This window comes from Protomyctophum parallelum, assembly GCF_964188405.1.
Source record: "Protomyctophum parallelum genome assembly, chromosome: 8".
In the NCBI taxonomy this organism is placed as follows: Eukaryota; Metazoa; Chordata; class Actinopteri; order Myctophiformes; family Myctophidae; genus Protomyctophum; species Protomyctophum parallelum.
The window spans coordinates 31,723,749-31,746,139 of NC_139703.1; the positions used below are offsets into that span (position 1 = coordinate 31,723,749).

Below are 22,391 nucleotides of genomic sequence, written 5' to 3' on the forward strand. Positions count from 1 at the left end.
AACCAGTCCGTATAGGCATGTCCCAGGCTGGACCACCAGAGGAACCCTCTCTAACAACCAGTCCGTAGGCCTGTCCCAGGCTGGACCACCAGAGAAACCCTCTCTAACAACCAGTCCGTATAGGCCTGTCCCAGGCTGGACCACCAGAGAAACCCTCTCTAACAACCAGTCCGTTGGCCTGTCCCAGGCTGGACCACCAGAGGAACCCTCTCTAACAACCAGTCCGTAGGCCTGTCCCAGGCTGGACCACCAGAGGAACCCTCTCTAACAACCAGTCCGTATAGGCATGTCCCAGGCTGGACCACCAGAGAAACCCTCTCTAACAACCAGTCCGTAGGCCTGTCCCAGGCTGGACCACCAGAGAAACCCTCTCTAACAACCAGTCCGTATAGGCATGTCCCAGGCTGGACCACCAGAGAAACCCTCTCTTAACAACCAGTCCGTATAGGCATGTCCCAGGCTGGATCACCAGAGAAACCCTCTCTAACAACCAGTCCGTATAGGCATGTCCCAGGCTGGACCACCAGAGAAACCCTCTCTAACAACCAGTCCGTAGGCCTGTCCCAGGCTGGACCACCAGAGAAACCCTCTCTAACAACCAGTCCGTAGGCCTGTCCCAGGCTGGACCACCAGAGAAACCCTCTCTAACAACCAGTCCGTATAGGCATGTCCCAGGCTGGAGCACCAGAGAAACCCTCTCTAACAACCAGTCCGTAGGCCTGTCCCAGGCTGGACCACCAGAGAAACCCTCTCTAACAACCAGTCCGTATAGGCATGTCCCAGGCTGGACCACCAGAGAAACCCTCTCTAACAACCAGTCCGTATAGGCATGTCCCAGGCTGGACCACCAGAGAAACCCTCTCTAACAACCAGTCCGTAGGCCTGTCCCAGGCTGGACCACCAGAGAAACCCTCTCTAACAACCAGTCCGTATAGGCCTGTCCCAGGCTGGACCACCAGAGAAACCCTCTAACAACCAGTCCGTAGGCCTGTCCCAGGCTGGACCACCAGAGAAACCCTCTCTAACAACCAGTCCGTAGGCCTGTCCCAGGCTGGACCACCAGAGGAACCCTCTCTAACAACCAGTCCGTATAGGCATGTCCCAGGCTGGACCACCAGAGAAACCCTCTCTTAACAACCAGTCCGTATAGGCATGTCCCAGGCTGGATCACCAGAGAAACCCTCTCTAACAACCAGTCCGTGGGCATGTCCCAGGCTGGACCACCAGAGGAAACCCTCACTAACAACCAGTCCGTGGGCATGTCCCAGGCTGGACCACCAGAGGAAACCCTCACTAACAACCAGTCCGTGGGCATGTCCCAGGCTGGACCACCAGAGGAAACCCTCACTAACAACCAGTCCGTGGGCCTGTCCCAGGCTGGACCACCAGCCTGAAACAACGTTCCCAGTCCACTCCCGCACTGCCACCCGGTGTCAAAGCTAGAAGGACACCGGGTGGCAGTTACACCTCCTCTCTTCTTGGTAGCTGCTCACGGGAAGGGCTGCCAGGCAGTGTCGGCTGTCTGTATACTCCATTGGTGTCTTTCTGTATGCAAGATGGGATCGTAATGAAGCGCACAGAGGGAGGGCAGAATCCATTTGTTCCGGCCAACGTGCCGGCCGGTAAACACCGTCGGCCGGTAAACACCGTCGGCCGGTCGTTTTAAGGGTCGGCCGGCCGGATTATTATTATATATCTTTTTTGTACCGGCCGGTCGGCACGATAGGTCGGCCGGTCGGTGGGTAGGTCGGCCGGTCGTTTGATATGTCGGCCGGTCAGTGGATAGGTCGGCCGGTCGTTTGATAGGTCGGCCGGTCCGTGGATAGGTCGGCCGGTCCATGGATAGGTCGGCCGGCCGGCCGGTCGTTTTCTTTTTTTTTTTTTTTTTTTTTGTACTTTTTGTACGTTTTTTTTTTTTTTTTTTTTTTTTTATAACTTTCATTTCTCTACCGTTTTGGACAGGGGTGGGCTCATTGGAATCATGTCGCCCCCTGGGGGCGTCTTTGGGGGTCTCAAGGTTCGGGGGTAGGGGTTCAGGGGTAGTGGTTCAGGGTTCAGGGTAGCCTGGTTAATAAACCAGACTGATATCGCACGGACCGCGGGATATTAGTCTGGGGAGGCTCAGCTTGGATTTCATTTCCAAGGGGGGCGGGTTGAAACATTTTCTCTTTGACGCAATTGGTCAGAGCTACTGTCAGTCAAAGGTCTCAAGCATTGAAAGTCACTGTATACCAAAGCCCGCCCATATTGCATACCGTGTCCCGATTGGCCGCCCCATTTCTCTGGTGTAGGAAATGGGCGTACAATTGAGCCTCTCCAGACCGTAATCCGCCGGCAGGCAATTCTTTTTTTGCCAACGGCTGATTCGGTCTGGTTTATTAACCAGGCTACCCCCAGGGACCCCCAAATGGTAACTCTGTCATTTCTCTACCGTTTTGGACGGGGGTGGGCTCGTTGGAATCGTGTCGCCCCCCTGGGGGCGTCTTTGGGGGTCTCAAAGTTCGGGGACCCCCAGGGACCCCCAGGAACCCCCAAATGGTAACTCTGTCATTCCTCTACCGTTTTGGAGGACACCATGTAGAGGACACCATGCAGAGGACACCATGGAGGACACCATGTTTAGGACACCATGGAGGACACCATGTAGAGGACGAGGACAACATGTAGAGGACACCATGGAGAGGACACCATGTAGAGGACAATTTACAATTTACAATTTACAATTTAGGCATTTAGCAGACGCTCTTAATCCAGAGCGACTTACATTTAAGCAAGAACAAAAGCATGGGAATACATCACATAAAAGCATTTATCAATATCATGAAACATGCGTAAGCTAAGAAAGTAACAGTGGAATATCTATATAATGAAACTATACATACACTATACATATTTACTACTATGCTATACACATGGCGTGCTATGACTATATACAATACAATTATAGTGCTGTCTACATAACATGCTATAAGTCTGTGTCAAATGCTATCTAAGCCAACAGAAATGCTATCTAAGGGGTTAGGGTAAGTGCTATGGGCCATGATGGAGTCTGAAAAGGTGGGTTTTCAGGCTACGGCGGAAGATTGGGAGTGATGCTGCAATCATGGACAACATGTAGAGGACACCATGTCCTCCATTGTGTCCTCCATGGTGTCCTCTACATGACCAACGGCCCTTGATTAATTATTTACTGAACAAAAACCACTTCAAATGACTCTCCACATCACATCATTCTCATATTTTATGATTTATATCATTCCATTACTGTCTCAAAATGAATGTGCCCCATACTGGCACATGTAGAACCAGGGCTTCAAAATATGTGCACGCAAAGATTATCACCAATCGGATTATAGCAGAGAGTGTGATTGGATGGCAGAGCAAAGTGTTTGTATCATCAACCCGTTTCAGGAGCAAGATTTCCTTCTACCTGAATGCAAACTATTAGTATTCTGCAAGAGAAGCCAGCACACTGCTCTGCAGATAATCAAGACCTCTACACCCTCCTTCTGTGTGGGTGTGTGGGTGTACTGTATGGGTATGCGTTTGTATTTGGGTGTGTGGCATATATATTACATTCTATGGGCAGTGGGCAGGTGTATTATTTACATTCCAGAGGACATAATTGTTTAGGCGTTCCATTAACTCAAGGTGAGCAGGTGGATTCCATTTTTCTAAAGCTGTAGTCGAAGAATAAGGAGAAAAGAATAAGGGGACTGAATTGGTTTCTTATCAAGAGAGAGTGGGCTGATTGTGGGACTGAACTGAATCACATTACTCTGCATGGACGTGTGTGTGTGTGTGTGTGTGTGTGTGTGTGTGTGTGTGTGTGGGGGGGGGGGGGTCCTGCTGTAATCGGCTAGGCACATGCCGCACATCACTATCATATGGTCTGGGGAAGATTTATGACTTAATTATGGTCCAAATTGCCCAAGAGAACCGTAAGCAGGCCACCGGGGGACACGGCTGCTCCACTGGGCCGAAGAAAGCACTGGTGCAGAGCCAGGTGTTTCTCTATGAGCCAGAACGTGTCAATACAGCCAGCCAGCCAAAACGGAGACAACGTTGCTGTCCTCAGTCCAGTGCTACCGCCACAACCCTAAAGTTGTGTAAATGTGAAAAATCTGCTTTGAGATCGAAAAGATTTATGACTCTCACTTTGGTTAGGGGAGAACATGTTTCCCATTTCCTATGCATTCTAAGTATGTGTTATAGAGACTGCAGGACAGAGAGAAATGGGGGGTGAAATAGAGAGAGAGGTGCCGTTAGAGAGAGAAAGTGACATGAGGGAAAGAGAGAGGGAGTCCGTGTAAAAGATTAAAACCACCATTGAACGTGGTATTGGTGGGGACGGTGACAGAAGGTGTCGAGCAGGGCACATATGGTCGGTGCCAGTGCAGGTCAGGCAGGCAGACAGACTCTGTAATGCACCTGGACCTCAGCACTGACACAATGGCAGCTGAAGCCCGCTGGGAAGACACCTTCTCTAAATTGACAGGCAGCCACTCATAATTAATATCAATCCTACAATGAATAATCATATGAAATCTCAGTGCTCATTTTTTACTTTGAATGTGGTTGGATTTGGATGTGCACATTCTGATACAAATGGATAAATTAAAACTCAGTGTGTTGCTGTGTACTATTGTATAGATGCAGGTGGGATTCGTAGCTAGCTACGTAGGCTATCTGGTAATTCAGATGTCACAGGTTCGATAGCTGCACCAGTCAAGGTGCAGTAGTGTGACACTGAACTAGTACTTATTATGTCCTTATGTGACACCGATAAGGCACTGAGCTGAATGCTTAAAATCTTAAGCGCTCAGTGTTGATTTCGAGTAGGCTGTTTTTAAAGATAGACTCGGACTGGCACTACATTAGCAGCAGCTTAATGTCTAAGTGCTTAAGTGCGTATGTTGCGTGTCTTGAGAGTGGGCTAGGAGCTCAATCGGGTGACTTTACATGACCCACGCATGCAATTATGCATTTCATTGCGATGTAAGATTCCCTGAAGAGAATTTACATATGGATTATCCAAATTACCTAAATGGTGGCCTAAGTTGTTCATAAATCATTCATAAGAGCATTCGTTTCTTAAACCGGTTCAATGCACCTGAGCGTTCAGGTTGCATTCTCTGCTAGAGAATTAAAGTGTGAACATTGCGTGCATACAAATATGGGCTAAAGGATAATAAAAAAAACGTTGGCCTAGTCGAATGTAAAAATAAATATAGATTCATGATGATCACTTTCATATACTGTAGCATTTACTTAGATTTATGCTGAAAGTAGAAGTAATTCTGTTTCAACACAGTGAATTTATTCACCAATGTTACTGGGAATAACCAAAGTGTGTTGCTGCTCATGGACCGATTTGGTAATGGGATTTTCATTTCATTGACATGCATTAGAAAATGACAAATAAAATCTTGAATTGTTGGTCATGATTGCCAACCATTTCTAGAAATGTATTAATCGTGGTGCAGCAGTGTGGAAATAGATAGTGTTATACATATATTTGTCTGTTTTATTCCAGCCCAAGCCATTTATTGCTAACAGCATTATATGAGCAGTTCAATTACTGTAGCAACTATCCAATCCACTTTATTTATATAGCACATTTTACAACTCGAGGTTTACAAAGTGCTGCACAGAAAATCGAAAGCAAAATACACTGTTTGATTTAAAGCAGAAAAACAAGAAAATCACACAGTAAAAAAGAAACGACGTCAGTAGATAGTGAAACTAAAACAGATCACAAAAACTCAAACAGGATTAAAAGCCAAGGTATAAAGGTGGGCCATATTTAAGCCTTGAAAGTGGGGGCCAGTTTGCATTTCATAATGTGGGCGCTACGACAGAAAAGGCTTGGCCCCCTCTGGTCTTTAAGTGTGTCTTCTTTGTGTTAAGTTAAAACTGTGAACTAGGTAATCATGGGCGCTACACTTCCTCTGCCAACCTGGGGGGGGGGACTGACCTCATGCTTCCTTCTATGCATGAGGAGTCCAAGCTGCTTCTTTTCACCTGACAGGGGAGAGTTTCCCTGGCGGGGCATAGTGCGTGGAAGGAACACGTTATTCCGACCAGTTCCTTTCCCCTCCATCAGGCGCCCCGGCTGGCCAGAGGAAGGTAGTTTTAGAGACCAGGATTACGGTATGTTTTTGTGAGGGTACCTACCCTAGGGGACACGGGGAGAACATGCAAACTCCACACAGAAAGGCCCTTTCGCCAACTCCGCCTCGGGTATGGGCACTGATGACGCCCTGATGAACCCCTGCTCTAGTGTAGTGTGTATGCAACCATCAGTCTTGTTTATTATCAGACAGCATTTTGTTATTATTTGACTTGGAAATAGCTTTAGCAAATAAGAAAGAGTGGCAATTAGTCAGAACCCTTCAATCCCCCAAACAAACAAACCAAACTGTCTCTCTCCCTTCTCTCCACTTCTGGTTTCTCAGTAACGTTCTGTTTGTTGAAAGAACCTAAAGATGTTCGCTGACAGCTACTGTATTATGCCATTATTTCTAGCCTTGTGCTTTTGGATTTTATTTTATTTTATTTTTCAGTCATGCATTTATTTATATCCAGGGTTGTGTTTTGATTACATTAGCAATTGCTTTTTACTCGCTGTTTCTGGTGCCATTTAACCGGAGTGAGTGCTTTTTATGTTGCGGATCAGGCAAAGAATGAGCTGTTGGCTTAAAGCTCTCAATGAAGGCTCAGTTCTCAAATGAAGGCTATGAGTCTGTGATGAACACAATCACTAGCGTCTCTCTCATACTCTCTCCCTCCGCCCCCACTCTCTCTCCCTCCATCTCTATCACCTTATCTCCCTCTCTCCTTCCAACCCTGTCACCTTATTCTCTCTCCCTGTCCCTCTCTTCCTACCTAGTTGCTGCCAAACACACAGACATTCCACTGGAGACATATAAACGAGGCACCTTGAATACAGAGTACAGCACCAAAACACAGTTGCCATTGTCTTGCCTCTGTCTGGAATCAGTGGTATGCGCTACTGTACTTATTTGTGTTCTTATGTGATATCACTGTTACCCCTCGGAATTTCATGCACCACTGATGTCACTCACATACAGATCTAGCAGATCATGTAGTATGTTTACACCCTCTGGGGTGTAGATTATAAATGCTGCCTGTAAATTGGGTTCAGGAAAAAAAATATTTTAAGCACGGATGATCTTTAATACTCCATGCTATGGCATGTTAGTGACTACAGAAAGCGCCTCCTTTGTAACAATAGCCATTTCATGTTCGTGTAGATTGAAGACAAAGGTCGACACTGAGGTGACTTGTGATGTCATTCAAAGAGATCTACAGTATTCAGATTCCATCTGTCATGTATCAGCTATAAATAGAACGGAAGCCGCTAGAATGTATAGTGCAATACATTGCAGTCTTTTGTGAAGATTATCTTTTGGCTGCATTTAGACAGGTCAGTGTAAAGAGACGGAACCAAGGCAGTTGACAAGACATGAAATACAGTTCTCCAGCCGGGATTGACCTGAGGACATTGCTGCTATGTGGTTAATGCTCAAACCATTCAGCTATACATTACAATTCCACGCTGTTGAGAGTTAGCTACAGTATAGCAATACCGTTGTTTAAGTGGACGCATGTCTCCACTCCTTTTAAACAACCTCGGCTAAGCCTTTCTGAGAGGCACTTAACCTCTATTTGAGCCAGTGAAGCTCCTCAACACAGCAGCCATTAGTACTGTAGAAGTCTGTGGTGCCTGGTAGTACTCCACAGCTCCATGTTTACCAATGTCTGTGATTGAGTGGGGCTTTTGCTGAAAATAGAGCATTATTATCAGTAAATGTTTCCAGTATTTCTGTGTTAGAAAATTACAATTCTGACCCAAGAAGTCTAGTCTAGTCACTTACCTTACCCCCTTAGATAGCATTTCCGTAGACTTAGATAGCATTTGATACAGACTTATAGCATGTTATGTAGACATCACTATAATTGCATTGTATATAGTCATAGCACGCCATAGTACATACAGTATGTATAGCATAGTAGTATATATGTATACTTTATATGTATAGTCTCATTATATAGATATTCCACTGTTACTTTCTTAGCTTACACATGTTTCATGATAAATGCTTTTATGTGATGTATTCCCATGCTTTTTGTTCTTGCTTAATGTAAGTCGCTCTGGATTAAGAGCGTCTGCTAAATGCCTAAATTGTAAATTGTCTAGTGGCGCATACCAGCAGTGATAATATGCTCCTTGTGAATCACAAGGACCAAGCTCGATTTTGACTCCCGTCTCTTAGGTCTCCCCAGTGTCTGCCCTCGATTTCCATCTCTATAGCAAATGTAAATAAAGAATAAATGCCAAAGAATAATATTAAATCTCATAAATGTTGTAAGGCAAAACACAAAATCACAAAACAAGAACAAATTAAAAGGAGTAGAAATAAAACTGAAAAATAAGAGACCTTGTTGTTGGCCACAATTCAAATATCTTCCTAGAAGCTTTGTCATTGGTCAATTTTCCTGTCTACTTCCTGATTGAATGGCTCAGAGAGAGACAGAGAGAGAGGGTTTACAATCAATTCAGGCATTTGGGAAACACTTGGATAGAGAAAACCGAACGTATTCAGTATTCAGCCAGGTAATGTAGAGGTTCGATTTAGCTCAGCAGGGGACGTAGATGATTAATATTCAGATTGCCTCAAGATTTGAGGCACATTTTCACGATTTAAAAAAAATAGCAGGCGGTGCTATGAACTTGTAGATCTGCTATTTTTCAATAGCTAATGTATAACATAATGCTTTAAAACACCAAAATGGGTTCCCGCCCCAAAATGGGTTAAAGCACATGGATCGTCATGGAACTACAGAAAGATATAGCTGGGTATCATCAGCATAGAAATGGAAATTCACTCCGTGTTCGGTAATGAGTTCTCCCAACGGCAGTATGGACAGGGAGAACAAGAAAGTACCACGAATTGAGCCCTGTGGAATACCAGAACCAATGTCATGTTTGTCTGAATCAAACTGGGCTAGATTCAACAACTCATGACGTAGTGTCTGTCATGTACTGTAGTAGCACCGAATTCTCTTTGATGAGTGAATGGAGTCTTGTCATTATTTACTGTTTACAATGGCAACAGTCCATGTCAACTTTTGAATTTTTATGAGCTCGCAATGGAGCTCTTCAATCCTTGATACAAGAATATTTTCTCGAGCAGGCTATTGATTAAATCAAACCATAAGTAGGCTGCACCCCGCTATTGCCTTCCCCACAGCGCACACTATTGACCTGCATTCTGCGGACTGTGGAGTTTCTCTCCTTCCAGATGCCAGTGTGGAGGCTGTTTAAATACAGAAAAGCAGCTTGATGATTAAAAAGTGTCCAGTTCCCTCAAGAGCTGTATGAGTCAGAAGGCCTGACGCCTCATCCCCGCGGCGGGCTGCTAAAACCGTTGAGTCTGCTCAGCCCAAATCGCCCATAAGGGCTGAAAGGACCACAGCACATCTGTATTACTGCTCTCTTAACAAAAAGAGTTTATGCAGTACCAGAAAGTCTTCCATTTTGTAAGGACCCGTTGTGGCTGGTGATTTTGCATGAATCCGTTTTTATAGTTGTTCTGCTCAGGATTTGAACCCAGAACATTCTCAGCACTCAAACGAGGGAAATTCATTAAACTGCACTACAAACCATGTACTGTACAACCGATATTGAATATTGTGCCAGAAATGTGTTATTTTGCCTTGTATAAGGGCAAAACTATGTTTTTATGTGTCTGTATCCCTTCTCTTCTTACCCAAAAAGAGCAGGATCGTCTCGAGTTTGTTCAGAATGTGGTGGCAAGGCTTTTAAACTATATACTTCATTGACTGGAATTCCCCCAAGGTTCTGTAGTAGGCCCCTTCCTTTTTTCCCTCTGCTCCAAATCTCTTCGCCGAATAATAATAATAGCCGATCTACAAGCTCACAACGAGCTGCCTTTCCGACACTTTGTGAGCTTGTTGATCTGCTATTTTCATAGAATGTTTGCACCAGAATAGTGTCGCTAGGGTTCATGTGGTTAACTAACAGTTCTTGGAGCAGTAAAAAAGTAATGCTTACAAATAATGCAAAATATTTCTCATATTTGCCATCGACAATGAAAGGAGAAATTAGGTCAACATGAATGTCCGCCAAATATGATGTAAATCTGTCCGCAACACAAACATTAAATGCCATTGACAATGAAGGGAACATTTTCGTAATCTTGTCCCCAGACGTCTCATATTTGCCATCGACAATGAAGGGAGAAATTAGGTCAAATGTCTGCCAAATATGACAGGCAACAGGCATTCTGATTGGCCAGTATGAGATGATGCATGATGATGTACGATGATAGGAGTGCCCAACACTTCACACAGGTGTGATTATTTTATAAGAACTTGAAGGTTTTCAGAAAACTAAGGTTAGACGGGTCTGATTTTTAGAATGGGCCGCAGGTCTGAGGACTGAATTGTAGAACCAACTCTTGCTGTAATAATGTAATAATACCATCCTACTCTGGAGTTGGGAACAATGCATGTTGGGAATAATGATAATAACAATAGTTATTTATGGAACAATTCTTTATGGAATGGTTCTACATTGATATAGTTTTTTATTATTATTTATTGGTTGTATCAGTACAGCCATACTACTGTACAGTATGATATAATTTTATTTTATTTCAATAAAAAGAATGTCAGCTGCATAGTGGATAATCAGCAGTGACTTTCAGAGGGTTTTGGTCTTATGGGAGTCTGTCATTAAATTCAAAGCCACTGGAAACACTAGGTTCTATTGAAACGTTAATGGTTAAAGGTCCATGGTTTTATTGATGCATGCACTTATAATACAGCTGTGACAATATTGTAGGCAGTCTTGTACTTAGACCCTTGTCAATAGTGTGTGCTAAAGATATATATATATATATATATATATATATATATATATATATATATATATACACAATACAGCAATAAAAGGTTGAGTCATGAAGCCTAGATCAGCATGGGTACTTCTCATCATTATCATAACCTTTATTTCATCATTATTTAATTTATGTAAATCTGTTGTAAACTCTAATTGGACCCTCGTCTGGTTCTGGCAGACAGGTAGTGTGTGTGCAGGCTGGGTGGTGTGTGACAATCCAGTTGAATTATTCCTTTGGTACGGCGACTGCGGTGGCGGGCCCAGGAGAACAAATGACGGGACACGAGACAGTATCACGCTAAAGTTTATTACACAAACAGGAACATATATAGTGCTGGATCCCAATGACGTGACAAGATATGAGACATAATAACCTTTATGCTTGCTTGCTGTCTGAGATGTCTCTCATAGCCTAACTATAAACTATGCTACAGATCAGTCAGTACACAATACATATCAAGTACACTGTGTTTCTCAAGTACACAGACATGGGCGATCATGATTATAAATCAACAATATACAAGTCAGCAATTTACAGAAATCTTAAATATATTAATCAGAAAACATATGATAACTATAAGAGATAGACAGATAATTAATGAAAACAATTACAATGTTGAGCAAAAGTGCTGGAAATAATGTCCCTGAATTGTCCCAGGGGAGGCAGTGATTTTTAAGGACCATTCCAATCAAAAGGAGCACTAACAGAGAAAGCTGCTTTACCTATAGCTTTGTGTTAGCAAATGGAACCTTGGGGGTCAGGAAGTCACTAGAATCTACACAGTATGATGTACATTATGACTCCATACTTTATGCAAGGTTTCTTCCAAATATGAGCCCCATTGACTTACAATTATACATCTGTAAATTAATTAGTATAAAAATAGTTATATAAAAACACATGGAGCTAAAAGAAAATGGAGATACTAAATTAGCTCAATTTGGCACTGATCGGGTCCAGCGTTTTGCAAGATTAACTCCAGACAAACATGGCAACTCTCAGGACAGCCTAACTCCTACACTGCAGAACAGAACTGCAAAAACTGCAAAAAACATAATCGAGAAAAGTATTCTGTTAAATGTTGCAATATTATTACAAAATATAATAATGGTTCTTCATATTATTTAAAACACAATTCAGCCCACAGAGAGACATATTTCTTCCATTTGTCTGTGCAAGTAGCTTCAAAGGGGTTGGTACACTGTTCCAAGTCATGTTTTCTCTCTATTCCCTCTCCCCACAAGCTTCCCTCCCTCCCTCCTTCCCTCCCTCCCTCCCTCCCTCCCTCCCTCCCTCCCTCCTTCCCTCAGTCTCCCTCTCTCTCTGGTTTGCATTTCCTAAAATGTGCAGGAGTGCTGGGTGTACTTAGATTTAAACCCTAACCTCTGCAAGCATCAGAGAACTCTTCAAGCCCCAGGAGTGGCTCTTTAGAATTAGCTTATGGTGTGTATATGAATGCATTAAGGCCCTCCAATCTTTTCCAGTGCAGATGGTTTAGAGCTTGATGAACTGAAATCTTCCTTGTGTAGCTTTACTGCATTGGAAACTCTTTGGAGATGTAAAAAGAAGAAAAAAAGGCCACAATCCATTGCAGATGGGGAGCAGGGCGGGCTGCCAGCACACTGTAAGTGCATGCAAATACGTTCCTCTCCCTTTAAGAGCGACTCAACGCGCTGCTCGTAAACGGGAAGCAGTCGGGGAGAGCGCGGAGCAGTGGTGGCCTGTTCTGGAGTCTGCGTGGTGAAGGACCAGCTGGCCTCGGCCCCTGGGGGAGAAACTGCGCCACAGGGAGACAGATTTTTTTTTACAATGAAAAGGAAAAGGGGATTTACGAGCCCTGACCTGTTCTCACTACCTCCACCATCCTCCCCAAATCATAGCATTGCTCTCTGCACCACAACGTCAAATCAAATCAGACGCACATGGTCACGGAGCACCAAGCATATTTGTAAGTCTAAAAGATCTGGAGAAAAGCCCAAGTTAAGGCTGCAGGCATTGACCCGTGACGGTTCATTTGGTTACATCTGTGAGTTGGACAAATGGATGAATTAACATTGAAGACTAACTGTGTAGCAATTATAATATTCTCTTTTGTTCCATGCTGCTTTGTTGATGTTAACGCAGAACATGTGCAAAGAAAGTGTCGTCGTCACTTCTCATCGATAAACTGCATCAATAGCAGGCAATCCAAACCATTATTGTGACTGTGATTATTTCTCGGCCACCACCCCATCTTCAGAACCGCTCAATGTAATGGCTCCATGTAAACACCCCCCCCCTCCCCTGGGGCCCCAGTAGAGCTCCAGAGGGCCCCTGTAGTCCTGGGCTCTCTGTCCTGCAGGGGGGGGGGGGGGGGTGAGCTTCTCCCTGCTGCCCAACCATCAAAGACCAGCATGGTCTCACAACACCAGCCTGTTTAATGAAGATGCCCATCATGCTCAGAGGGGTGCTCTGTAAGAGAGGTGAATCAATAGGCCTGCAAGGATCCCAGCGTTCTTAGGAAGAGGAGGGTATAGAGGACAGAAAGACAGCCCCCCCCAAACGAGCATAGAAGCAGACAAACACGAGCACAAATAGTGTACATGTATTTATAGGGCCAGGGAAAGGGCCGTGTGGATGCAATGGATCAGGGCCTGTAAAATCCCCAGTGTGACCTTAAGAGTGTACAAATGGATAAATGCACACTGAGGATTGCACTTTCTCCCAAATGAACGGAAATAACTCTGTAAAGTCCATCTTTGATTGATTCGGGAAATGACTGTGTTCAAACACAACAGTAAAACCTCTTTTAGGGACTTTGCACAAAACAGAGCCTTTCTATTTGCCAGTTGGGCCAAGGCCAGGGCGTCACGCTAGAATACACTCCAAAAGCCCCACTGTCTTTCATATCAACTCCCAGGCCTAGTAATAATGTGGGGTCTGAAACTTAATTCTGTGACAACTGCCGGGGCCTCACATCCTCTCGTATGAAGCAATATACCTTCTGAGATATACAACCTTGAAACTTTCATATAGATCCCCACCCTCCCACAGCGAATCTATCGTATCATTTGATTCCCCCTCCAGTCATGTCCAAACTATCTGCAGTCCTGGATGCTTTTCTGAGATGGAAGTGAAAATGTAAACATTATCTGCTCCTGATGAGGTTGTTGTGAAACCCATTCCCCCCTCATTGATTGTTACAATGTGTCAGAGCAGAAGCATTGCCAGGGGAACACCTTGGCTTCAAATGGTTCTCATCGCCGATGCGTTGTTAGCTATCATTTGGAAAGCCCAGAATTGTCCGTATCTAAAACATTTCATCAGCATCTTTTATCGCCATTTTTGTATTCAATTGAGGAACCTAATGAGAAACTGTTGTATAATACCTTTACAGAGGCTGCCATCCAAATGGTGTGAATTCAGCTAGCTAACATATAGTTACCTAACCACTATTTAACCGCTATAATTGACACATTTATGGAAAATACTCACGAAGAAAGCTTTCAGTAAAAACCAAAGGTTGCATAATATTAGCTAGGTGTACAGTAAGCGACCTGACGTTACTGTTTAGTTATTTTGTTATGACTAAATAAATTCCCTAGAGCTGAATTTCTGAATCCCAACTGACTTTAGTTGGTCAGTTGGAATAATCCCTATGATTTAAAAAGATTATTGTTGTAACAGAAAATGACTTTAAACAACATGAAACACTATTTGGCATCATTTTGCAAGTGATGTTGACCAACAGTTTATTCAACTCCTTAAATTTCAAGTAGGGAAGAAAGAAAGAAAAAAAAACCTTAAAGGTGTACTGAATATGGAAATACTTAAATGTGATTCAGTACAAAACTAGCTTGCACATGTGGATTATTGTTAGAGGTCATGCTCACAAACAATTGAAATGTTTACTTGGCATACCGCTGCATGCCACAGTAAATTGGTGTGACGTTAATTTCAAATCTTCGTCCTGAATTGACCTGCATCTGGAGTATAAACTAGGTTGAGGTTGTCTCTATACGCTGAAAGCAGTCAGACACTGAAACCCACGTTTTATATACGTATTTTACAGCAGCATTTTGGAGTTATGTTTTCCTTTGCTTTCATCGCAGTCTGTTTTTGTTACCACGTGCGTGCGCTCCCCCTTATCGGCTGGTCAGCCTCAGACGTGGTGACTACCGTCCTGCTGTCTCGTCTGGGAGGTGTCCCACCGGAGAAAGAAAAACGTTCTCCTTCGACAGCTTCTCGTGTTGGCATGTGTCCATCCTGTGTACACGAATACATGAGCTGCCTTTGTTTCCCCCCCCCTGCCCCCATGTCTCAGGTTACTAGGCTATATGGCTGTGCTGTGTGTTTAATGGAAATGCTATGCAGCAAAAAAAAAGGCCATGTGGCAGCGTTGAATATATGTACATCCGTAATAGGATACTCGTGAGTTCCCCCTCAGAGAAACTATTTGCCTTATTAGGCTGTCGTCTTGTGACTGCAAACAAGCCGCGCGGCACGGTGAGATGGAGGAGATTCCTTGGTTGACTGGATACTGTATACAGTACCTTTGGCTCCCAGTTACCAAAAAGGAGAGGGGGGGAGGGGGATGTATGTCGACTGCAGAAGCTCCAGGATCTGACGCCATCGTGGTGTACAGTAAGTGCAACACTGAGATGAAACACAGTCCATCCCTGTCCCTATTATGTTATCCAGTGGCACACTTCAGTGCACCAACGTATGAGTGTGGGACGTGGGTCTGCCGCGCGTCAGCGTTTACATGGCACCTTGTGAGTTGTTGCCTCCCTTCTACTTCTACGGGTGCTTCCGCTCGGGTCATATAGGCCACATGACGTGAGGCACCGCCGACAGCCCGGTGAGAATAAATAGGGTATAAACTTGTCTCATGGACATTGGGTCACTAGTTTCCTGCACTACTTTACAGAACGGAACACTTGCATCCAAATTACTAGCATTTTGTACCATGGACGGCAACAAAAGAAAAGTAAATGGGCATTTTATATACTGTTGAAGATCCCAAAACCGCACGGACAGTGCTTAGGATTCTCCGATAAATAGCAGGCATGGTTACAGCAGTTTTCCACTCTGTGAATTTTCCACAGAGAGCGGTGGTGGAGAGGACTTTATAGCTGAAGTTCCCCGGCAGCTACTGTTCTGCTGTCTGGGTGTGCGTCTGAGCAGCGCATGCAGGACTTGTGGCCTGTGGCCTGGGGGCCATAAATCCTGGTCCCCCACCACCCCACTCACTAAACCAATACAGGCCCACATCAGGCCCCCCCAGATGGGCCTTTATGTGTCTTACATCTCGCATGACTTTGCACTGACCCACGACGACACCCTGAACTAATCTTAATGGTTTCGGGAGGATACGTGAGCACGCCCCGCCCTGACCTTTCAGCTATTCTACAAATGTAATTGTGTCAAGTTCGCCTCGTTTGTCTTTTCGAAGAGGATTGTACACCAGTGGCGTATTGCAAAAAACATCTGATATCCAAGTCGTTTAATCAAATCTATTATTTAAACACCAACCGAAAACATTCTCTCAATGGGTGGGTATAATTTGTTGAGTGGTTCCCAAACGTTTTTGAATTAATTATTAAAATGTAATAATATATTTCCCATACAGTAGATGAAAATGGCATCAGTAATTATAGTGAAATTTGCCAGGCTGAGTAAAAAGGATTCAATTAAATGTTTAGTTTTTAAAAGAATTTGAAGCACACTTCCAAAAGCTCTTTCTGTCTCCTCTGGCAAGAGACTGCAGTGGAAGGATTTAGGCCTCTTTCAAATCGCTCATTATCACATGTCTGATTAAAGTAAACACCATAATTGACTGGGTCCACCATGACCAGGTCTCTTGTCCTACACTTGCACTTCATTTACTGTCATCTATTAAGCTGTCATCCACATCGGAAATATGCGTAAACACAGACCACAGAGGCACAATTAGGAAGTAGTGAAACAAAAAAAGAAGTGGACAGCAGGAAAGACAATTTGTGTGCGGCATATTTGCGGTTCTGGCAATTTGTGCTCTTGTGTTGGGCGTTTCTATTTACTTTTTTGTACTGTTGTTTATGCAAGTGTACAAAATGAAATTGCTCAACGTAATTTGTCCTGCATTCCATAGGGAAGCATAATTCCTGTGCCCCAGAAGTGAATTGTAACCCACATTGTGGTCTCACGTGTGGAAAAGCATAGATGAATCAGGGGTGGGGTTGGGGGGGTAGATCGTAGTTGATGCCCGGAAAGTCCCACGGGACTGTTTATGTGGTTTTAACGTGTTGTGACTGGCCTATGTGCAATGCAAGCCCAGTCATGAGACTCTGTCTACGGTATAAAATGGAGATTGCAGTAGACTATGCATAATTTATACCGTTCTAACGTTACATATTACACCATCGTAGAAGTATGTCATCAGTGTGACATCTGTCACGTAAATATGAGCAAGCAGTGTATGTGGTATTGGTATAGACTTGAAAGTGTGTGTGTGTGTGTGTGTGTGTGTGTGTGTGTGTGTGTGTGTGTGTGTGTGTGTGTGTGTGTGTGTGTGTGTGTGTGTGTGTGTGTGTGTGTGCGCATGCACGTGCGTGCGCGTGCGTGTGTGTGTGTAACTTCCTTGACTTTGATGCAGTTGGCTGCACCACTGGAAGGATTTGATACATGTATTTAAGATGAAAGAAATACAGACAGACTGGAAAATATAACACACAAAAAAAGAAAGAAAGAATATATACGCACATACATACAGTATATATACACACAGTAATCCTTTTTATTAACAGCACATACACTTAAACGTTTCTCCGATTTTAAAGACTGTATTATTAACAACATAAATGTTCACATTTTGAGATACTTGTTGACTTGGTGAATATCATTGTTACAGTATGTACAGTATCTGATAATAAAGTAATGCTCTCCACACATTTTGGTGGTGAGGTACTGATCACAGAGTAAAACAGCAGCTTCATAATTATGCCTTTCACTTTATTTTCTGCCATGTTGTTCAAGTGGCCTTCTTTAAGATCAGAAAAGTATTGTGCTACTGTGTGTGTAACACTGAAGAAAATGATCTGTATATATTTATATACAGTATGAGAATCTCCTCTTACACTCTGAATGTTCTCTCTCTCATGATCTGGCCTTGTTTGTTTCTCCTCTTTACAGCTCCATCCTCCGTGTCCATCATGCATCAGGTCAGTCGTACGGTGGACAGCATCACACTCTCCTGGTCCCAACCCGACCAGCCCAATGGAGTCATTCTGGACTATGAACTGCAGTACTATGAAAAGGTATGCACGTGCGCGCACACGCACACACACACACACACACACACACACAAACACACACACCCACAGAAGATGTACAGCAACTTGCAATGGGCCTGGTTTTCAAGATACTTAAGGGACCAGTGCCCATGTACCTGTAAAACCACTTGAAAAGAGTGGGAAACACCCACGAGGGAGCTCCATCTCAATCCCCCCAGATTTGGCATAAACATGAATTCTACTTTCATTGGCATTTCATTGGCATTCCACCAAAATGTGGAATGCCCACCACTCATAAAATACTGTGACTCCTTACAATCCTTCAAAACCATACAAAGAGTACATTGCAGTGAACCTAGACAAAATAAATGCCCCCCCCCATCCCACACCCATTGTTTTTCTGGAAATATACTTTTTCTGCACATAGTATTGATGATTTCTTGTATGTCTTGATGAATTGAATAAATAGGACCACAATGGAAACAATCCGCCCAGGCTTCTTCTACTCTTGCTTGAGTCTAATCTTGCTCTGCATATTGACGCTTCGATAGCTCCTTTGTGAACCCTTTGTTTGGTGAATTAACTTTAATCCAGAACGCCTCCTCTGAGCAACTCATTGCGCGTCCTAGGAGGCATGTACGACAGTGCTTCTGAACAGTGCTTAGAACTTATGCTCGTTCTGTTTCAATTACGATCATGGTCGGTCAGTGGGAAAGCTCTCAGTACAGTAGGGCCACGGGGGATTGATGCGGTTGAAACAATGGAGCACTGACTGTTGTAAAAATAGTATTCAAGGGACAGGCAGCTCAGAATCAACATACTTTCTCACATGAATGCTACTAGTCATACATTGCACACACAAATTCATACTGTACAAGCGTACACATAATAATGAATATGCATGCACACGATCATGTACAACAACAACAACAACATACAGACACACTCTCTCTCTCTCACCCACACACACACACGTATGCACGCAATGCACGCACAGATAGCATTTGTTGAGCTTTCCCTGCAACCCGCTTCTCTTTTGAATAATTATAATTCCTTTCTCAGACACAGCTGGAGAGAGCTGTCAAAACAATTGTCCCACTAGCCCCTGCTGTGACTCAGAAGTGTGTAAGTAGTGAGCAGCGGCTTGAAGGGAACACCTAAAATAGTCTCTTCTCTTGTCACTGCGTGCTGGAACTGAAGGAGGAGTATGACAGTGGTGGAGCTCTGATCATTGTGGCCTGAAACTGCCATCAAATCCACCTGACTCTTTAAAGCCTGCCCCTGACTCCTATGACTCAGAAGCAGTGTTGGTTTCGTCTACTAATACTATGACAAAAGAATGTTTGTCGACTACTTTGTTTCACTGGCGAAAGCTAAATGAAAACTAAGCTATATGAGCTTGTACTGTAGATCGGCTATTTTCAGCAAGTGCAAAATCAGTCACTTCGACGGTGTCAAGGCCTGCCAAAATACATTAACAATAAGACATTCCAGGTGACTAAAATGTGACTAAAACTAAATGAGAACTATTCAAGAGACTATGAATCAACACTGCTCAGAAGCATGATGTATAGTTGTATACAGTGTCGTACGACGGTGTTTGCATCATTAAGCATGATGTATAGTTGTGTACAGTGTTGTATGACGGAGTACAGTATGCATCATTAAGCATGACTCTTTAAATCCAGCCTCATAACTCTTGGCTAGCAAGAGTTCAGAGTAACAGTTTAACTTTGTTTCATGGATTCTGAATCAGGCCTTTTGTAAGGAGCTCAGTGCCAGGTATTAATGATTTAATTCATCCAGTGCCAGTGTTTTCAGGCGTTTTAACCTTTCTTTTATTACATTTTTTTAAGAGCCACTGCAGGCCAAACAAAGCTACGTGTGGGATTCAGAGGCACATGTGTAGCAACTCATAATGTAATAACTGCTCATAGTGTCTCTTTCCACATGGAGAGAACAAATATTCGACCGTGACCATTGGTTCATGAGTCGGGGTCCGTGGAAAAAAGAAAATCTGTGATGAACCCATTTTTCTGAATCAGATAACAATAGGGCAGACAGAGTTTTTTTTGCCTTCCCACTTCCAGTTCCTGCCTGTTGTATGTGTCTCCTAGCAACTGAGGCTCATTCAGAAGGTGGCGATAAGTGCCCTCTAGTGTTTAACACTGACAACATGAAATCGTCTTTGGCACCCATCACATCAAACACATAAAACCGAGCTAAAATGAAGCTTGGGTGTATAGTCAAAGCGTCTTCATGAGAATGGGCAGGCCATGTATTTACTTAATGAGACAGACAGTAGGATTAAAGCTGAGAGGGGAGGAATCTTGGAGCAGGATTCAAATAGAGCAAACCTCTGAAGCACAGTGGCTTAATCCCATAGACTGGCTCATTACCAACATTATTTACACTACTGATACTGCAGGCCCTTCCAAAGACGCACGCACACACACACACACACACACACACACACACACACACACACACACACACACACACACACACACACACACACACACACACACACACTCTGTACATAATGAACTATTTCAGTCACACGGTACGTCATAATTGTTAGTCTTTTTGGCCACTGTACTGTAATTACTAATGTGCACAAATTCAACATATTGTTTTTCTCTCCTCTCCCATAAGGACCAGTCGGACTACAACTCCACCACCATCCGGAGCCAGACGAACACGGTGGTCATCCGCGGCCTCAAGCCAGGGAGCATCTACGTGTTCCAGGTCCGAGCCCGGACTGTGGCCGGCTTTGGACGCTACAGCGGCAAGCTGTACTTCCAGACCATGACCGAGGGTGAGAATGCAGCCAACGCTCACCGAAGCACGCAGGGCTGTTATCAACCTCTCGTGTGCGGCCCGGCGACCAAACACCGCTGGGCTGCTGCATGGAGGCAGACAGCTGCCAGATGGCAGTTGCTGTTGTGACATAAACAATTCAAATGCTCCATAATTAGATATCGTGCAGGAATTGCAATACCCTAATACCATGCTATGCATGTTCTGATCTTTGATTATGCCATCAGAGAATGTTTCGTGTTATACGGTACTTAAATTGAATCAGGATTGTTCCTGAAACCCATATACTGTAGCTGTTTCATCATTCAGTATCAAACGAATACCTTTACAGCCTCCCTAGATTAGACATAATCTATAGATGATCTAGGCTGTAACGGTATACGTTTGTCAAACAAGGAGTTTATATATATTTTTATACATATATTTAAACATTTTGGTAACACTTGCTATGCATCCCATGTCTACTGTCAATGAAACATGCTCCCTAAGAAAGAGACCTCAATAATAACGATTAGGTTAGGTTTGTTTGACTTTCTAAATGTTGGGTATAGTTGCTTGGATATGTGTTCTGGAAAAGTTCGATTTGCAGTATGAAAAATGGGCTTCATTGAACTTACTTAGTCCATCATAACTCAAAGCATGTGTCTACATTTCTGCAGTGCTCCCATAAATTACAAATGACAAGAAGCATTTCACTGCTGTCAAAACGTATGCTCAGCTGTCACTCGCTGTCGGTCTTAATATCAAACGCTGAGACATAAAATGCTTTGCATAATTTCATTAATCCAGCAAATCACTATGTAAACAAACCCTATACTATGGTGCCAGTGTTTGAAAACGCTGCAGCAATTTGCCGCATTCGTCAGACCTCCACACTGCATACTTTGTTCTGTATAGAACATAATAATGTCCTCTCCAGCCCCCGAGCACACAGTGTCGTACAACGTTGTTGTATGCCCAAAATAGCCAATCTGAAAGCTTATAGATCGGCTATTTTTGGCACACAACACAGCGTTATCCAATGAAGTATAAATTTGTCTTCTCATGCTCGGATGTGGTGCTACAAGGGGCGTATGTATGCAGCCCTGCCTATGTTTGCCTGTGTTGAATAGAATAGCTGCGTTCCCTGTGCTTGGGCTGCATGGCTGGGTTTTTGGGTCTCACCCAAAACACGCTCCTTCTTCATTCCACACTCCCTCTGCCAGATGATCAGCCATATCCCTGGCATCTGAGCGCGCTCAGCAGGGGCTTTGGAGCGACACCGGCACAGCCAATCAAAGATGCCAAGATCTCTGTTTGGTTCACCCTGCCGTATGCCTGTCTGTCACCCACCGCTCCCTCCATATGCACACACACAGTCACACAG

General features: G+C 43.8%; 1 protein-coding gene across 1 annotated transcript in view; it reads left to right on the forward strand.

The window, feature by feature from the left end:
* ephb2b (eph receptor B2b) overlaps nucleotides 1-22,391 on the forward strand; it is a 192,350-nt gene that overhangs the window by 147,585 nt on the left and 22,374 nt on the right. Inside the window, exons 6-7 of the mRNA XM_083771730.1 lie at nucleotides 18,105-18,229; nucleotides 20,861-21,023. Of these exons, the coding sequence (XP_083627856.1) occupies nucleotides 18,105-18,229; nucleotides 20,861-21,023 (288 nt within the window). The remainder of the gene's footprint in view (nucleotides 1-18,104; nucleotides 18,230-20,860; nucleotides 21,024-22,391) is intronic.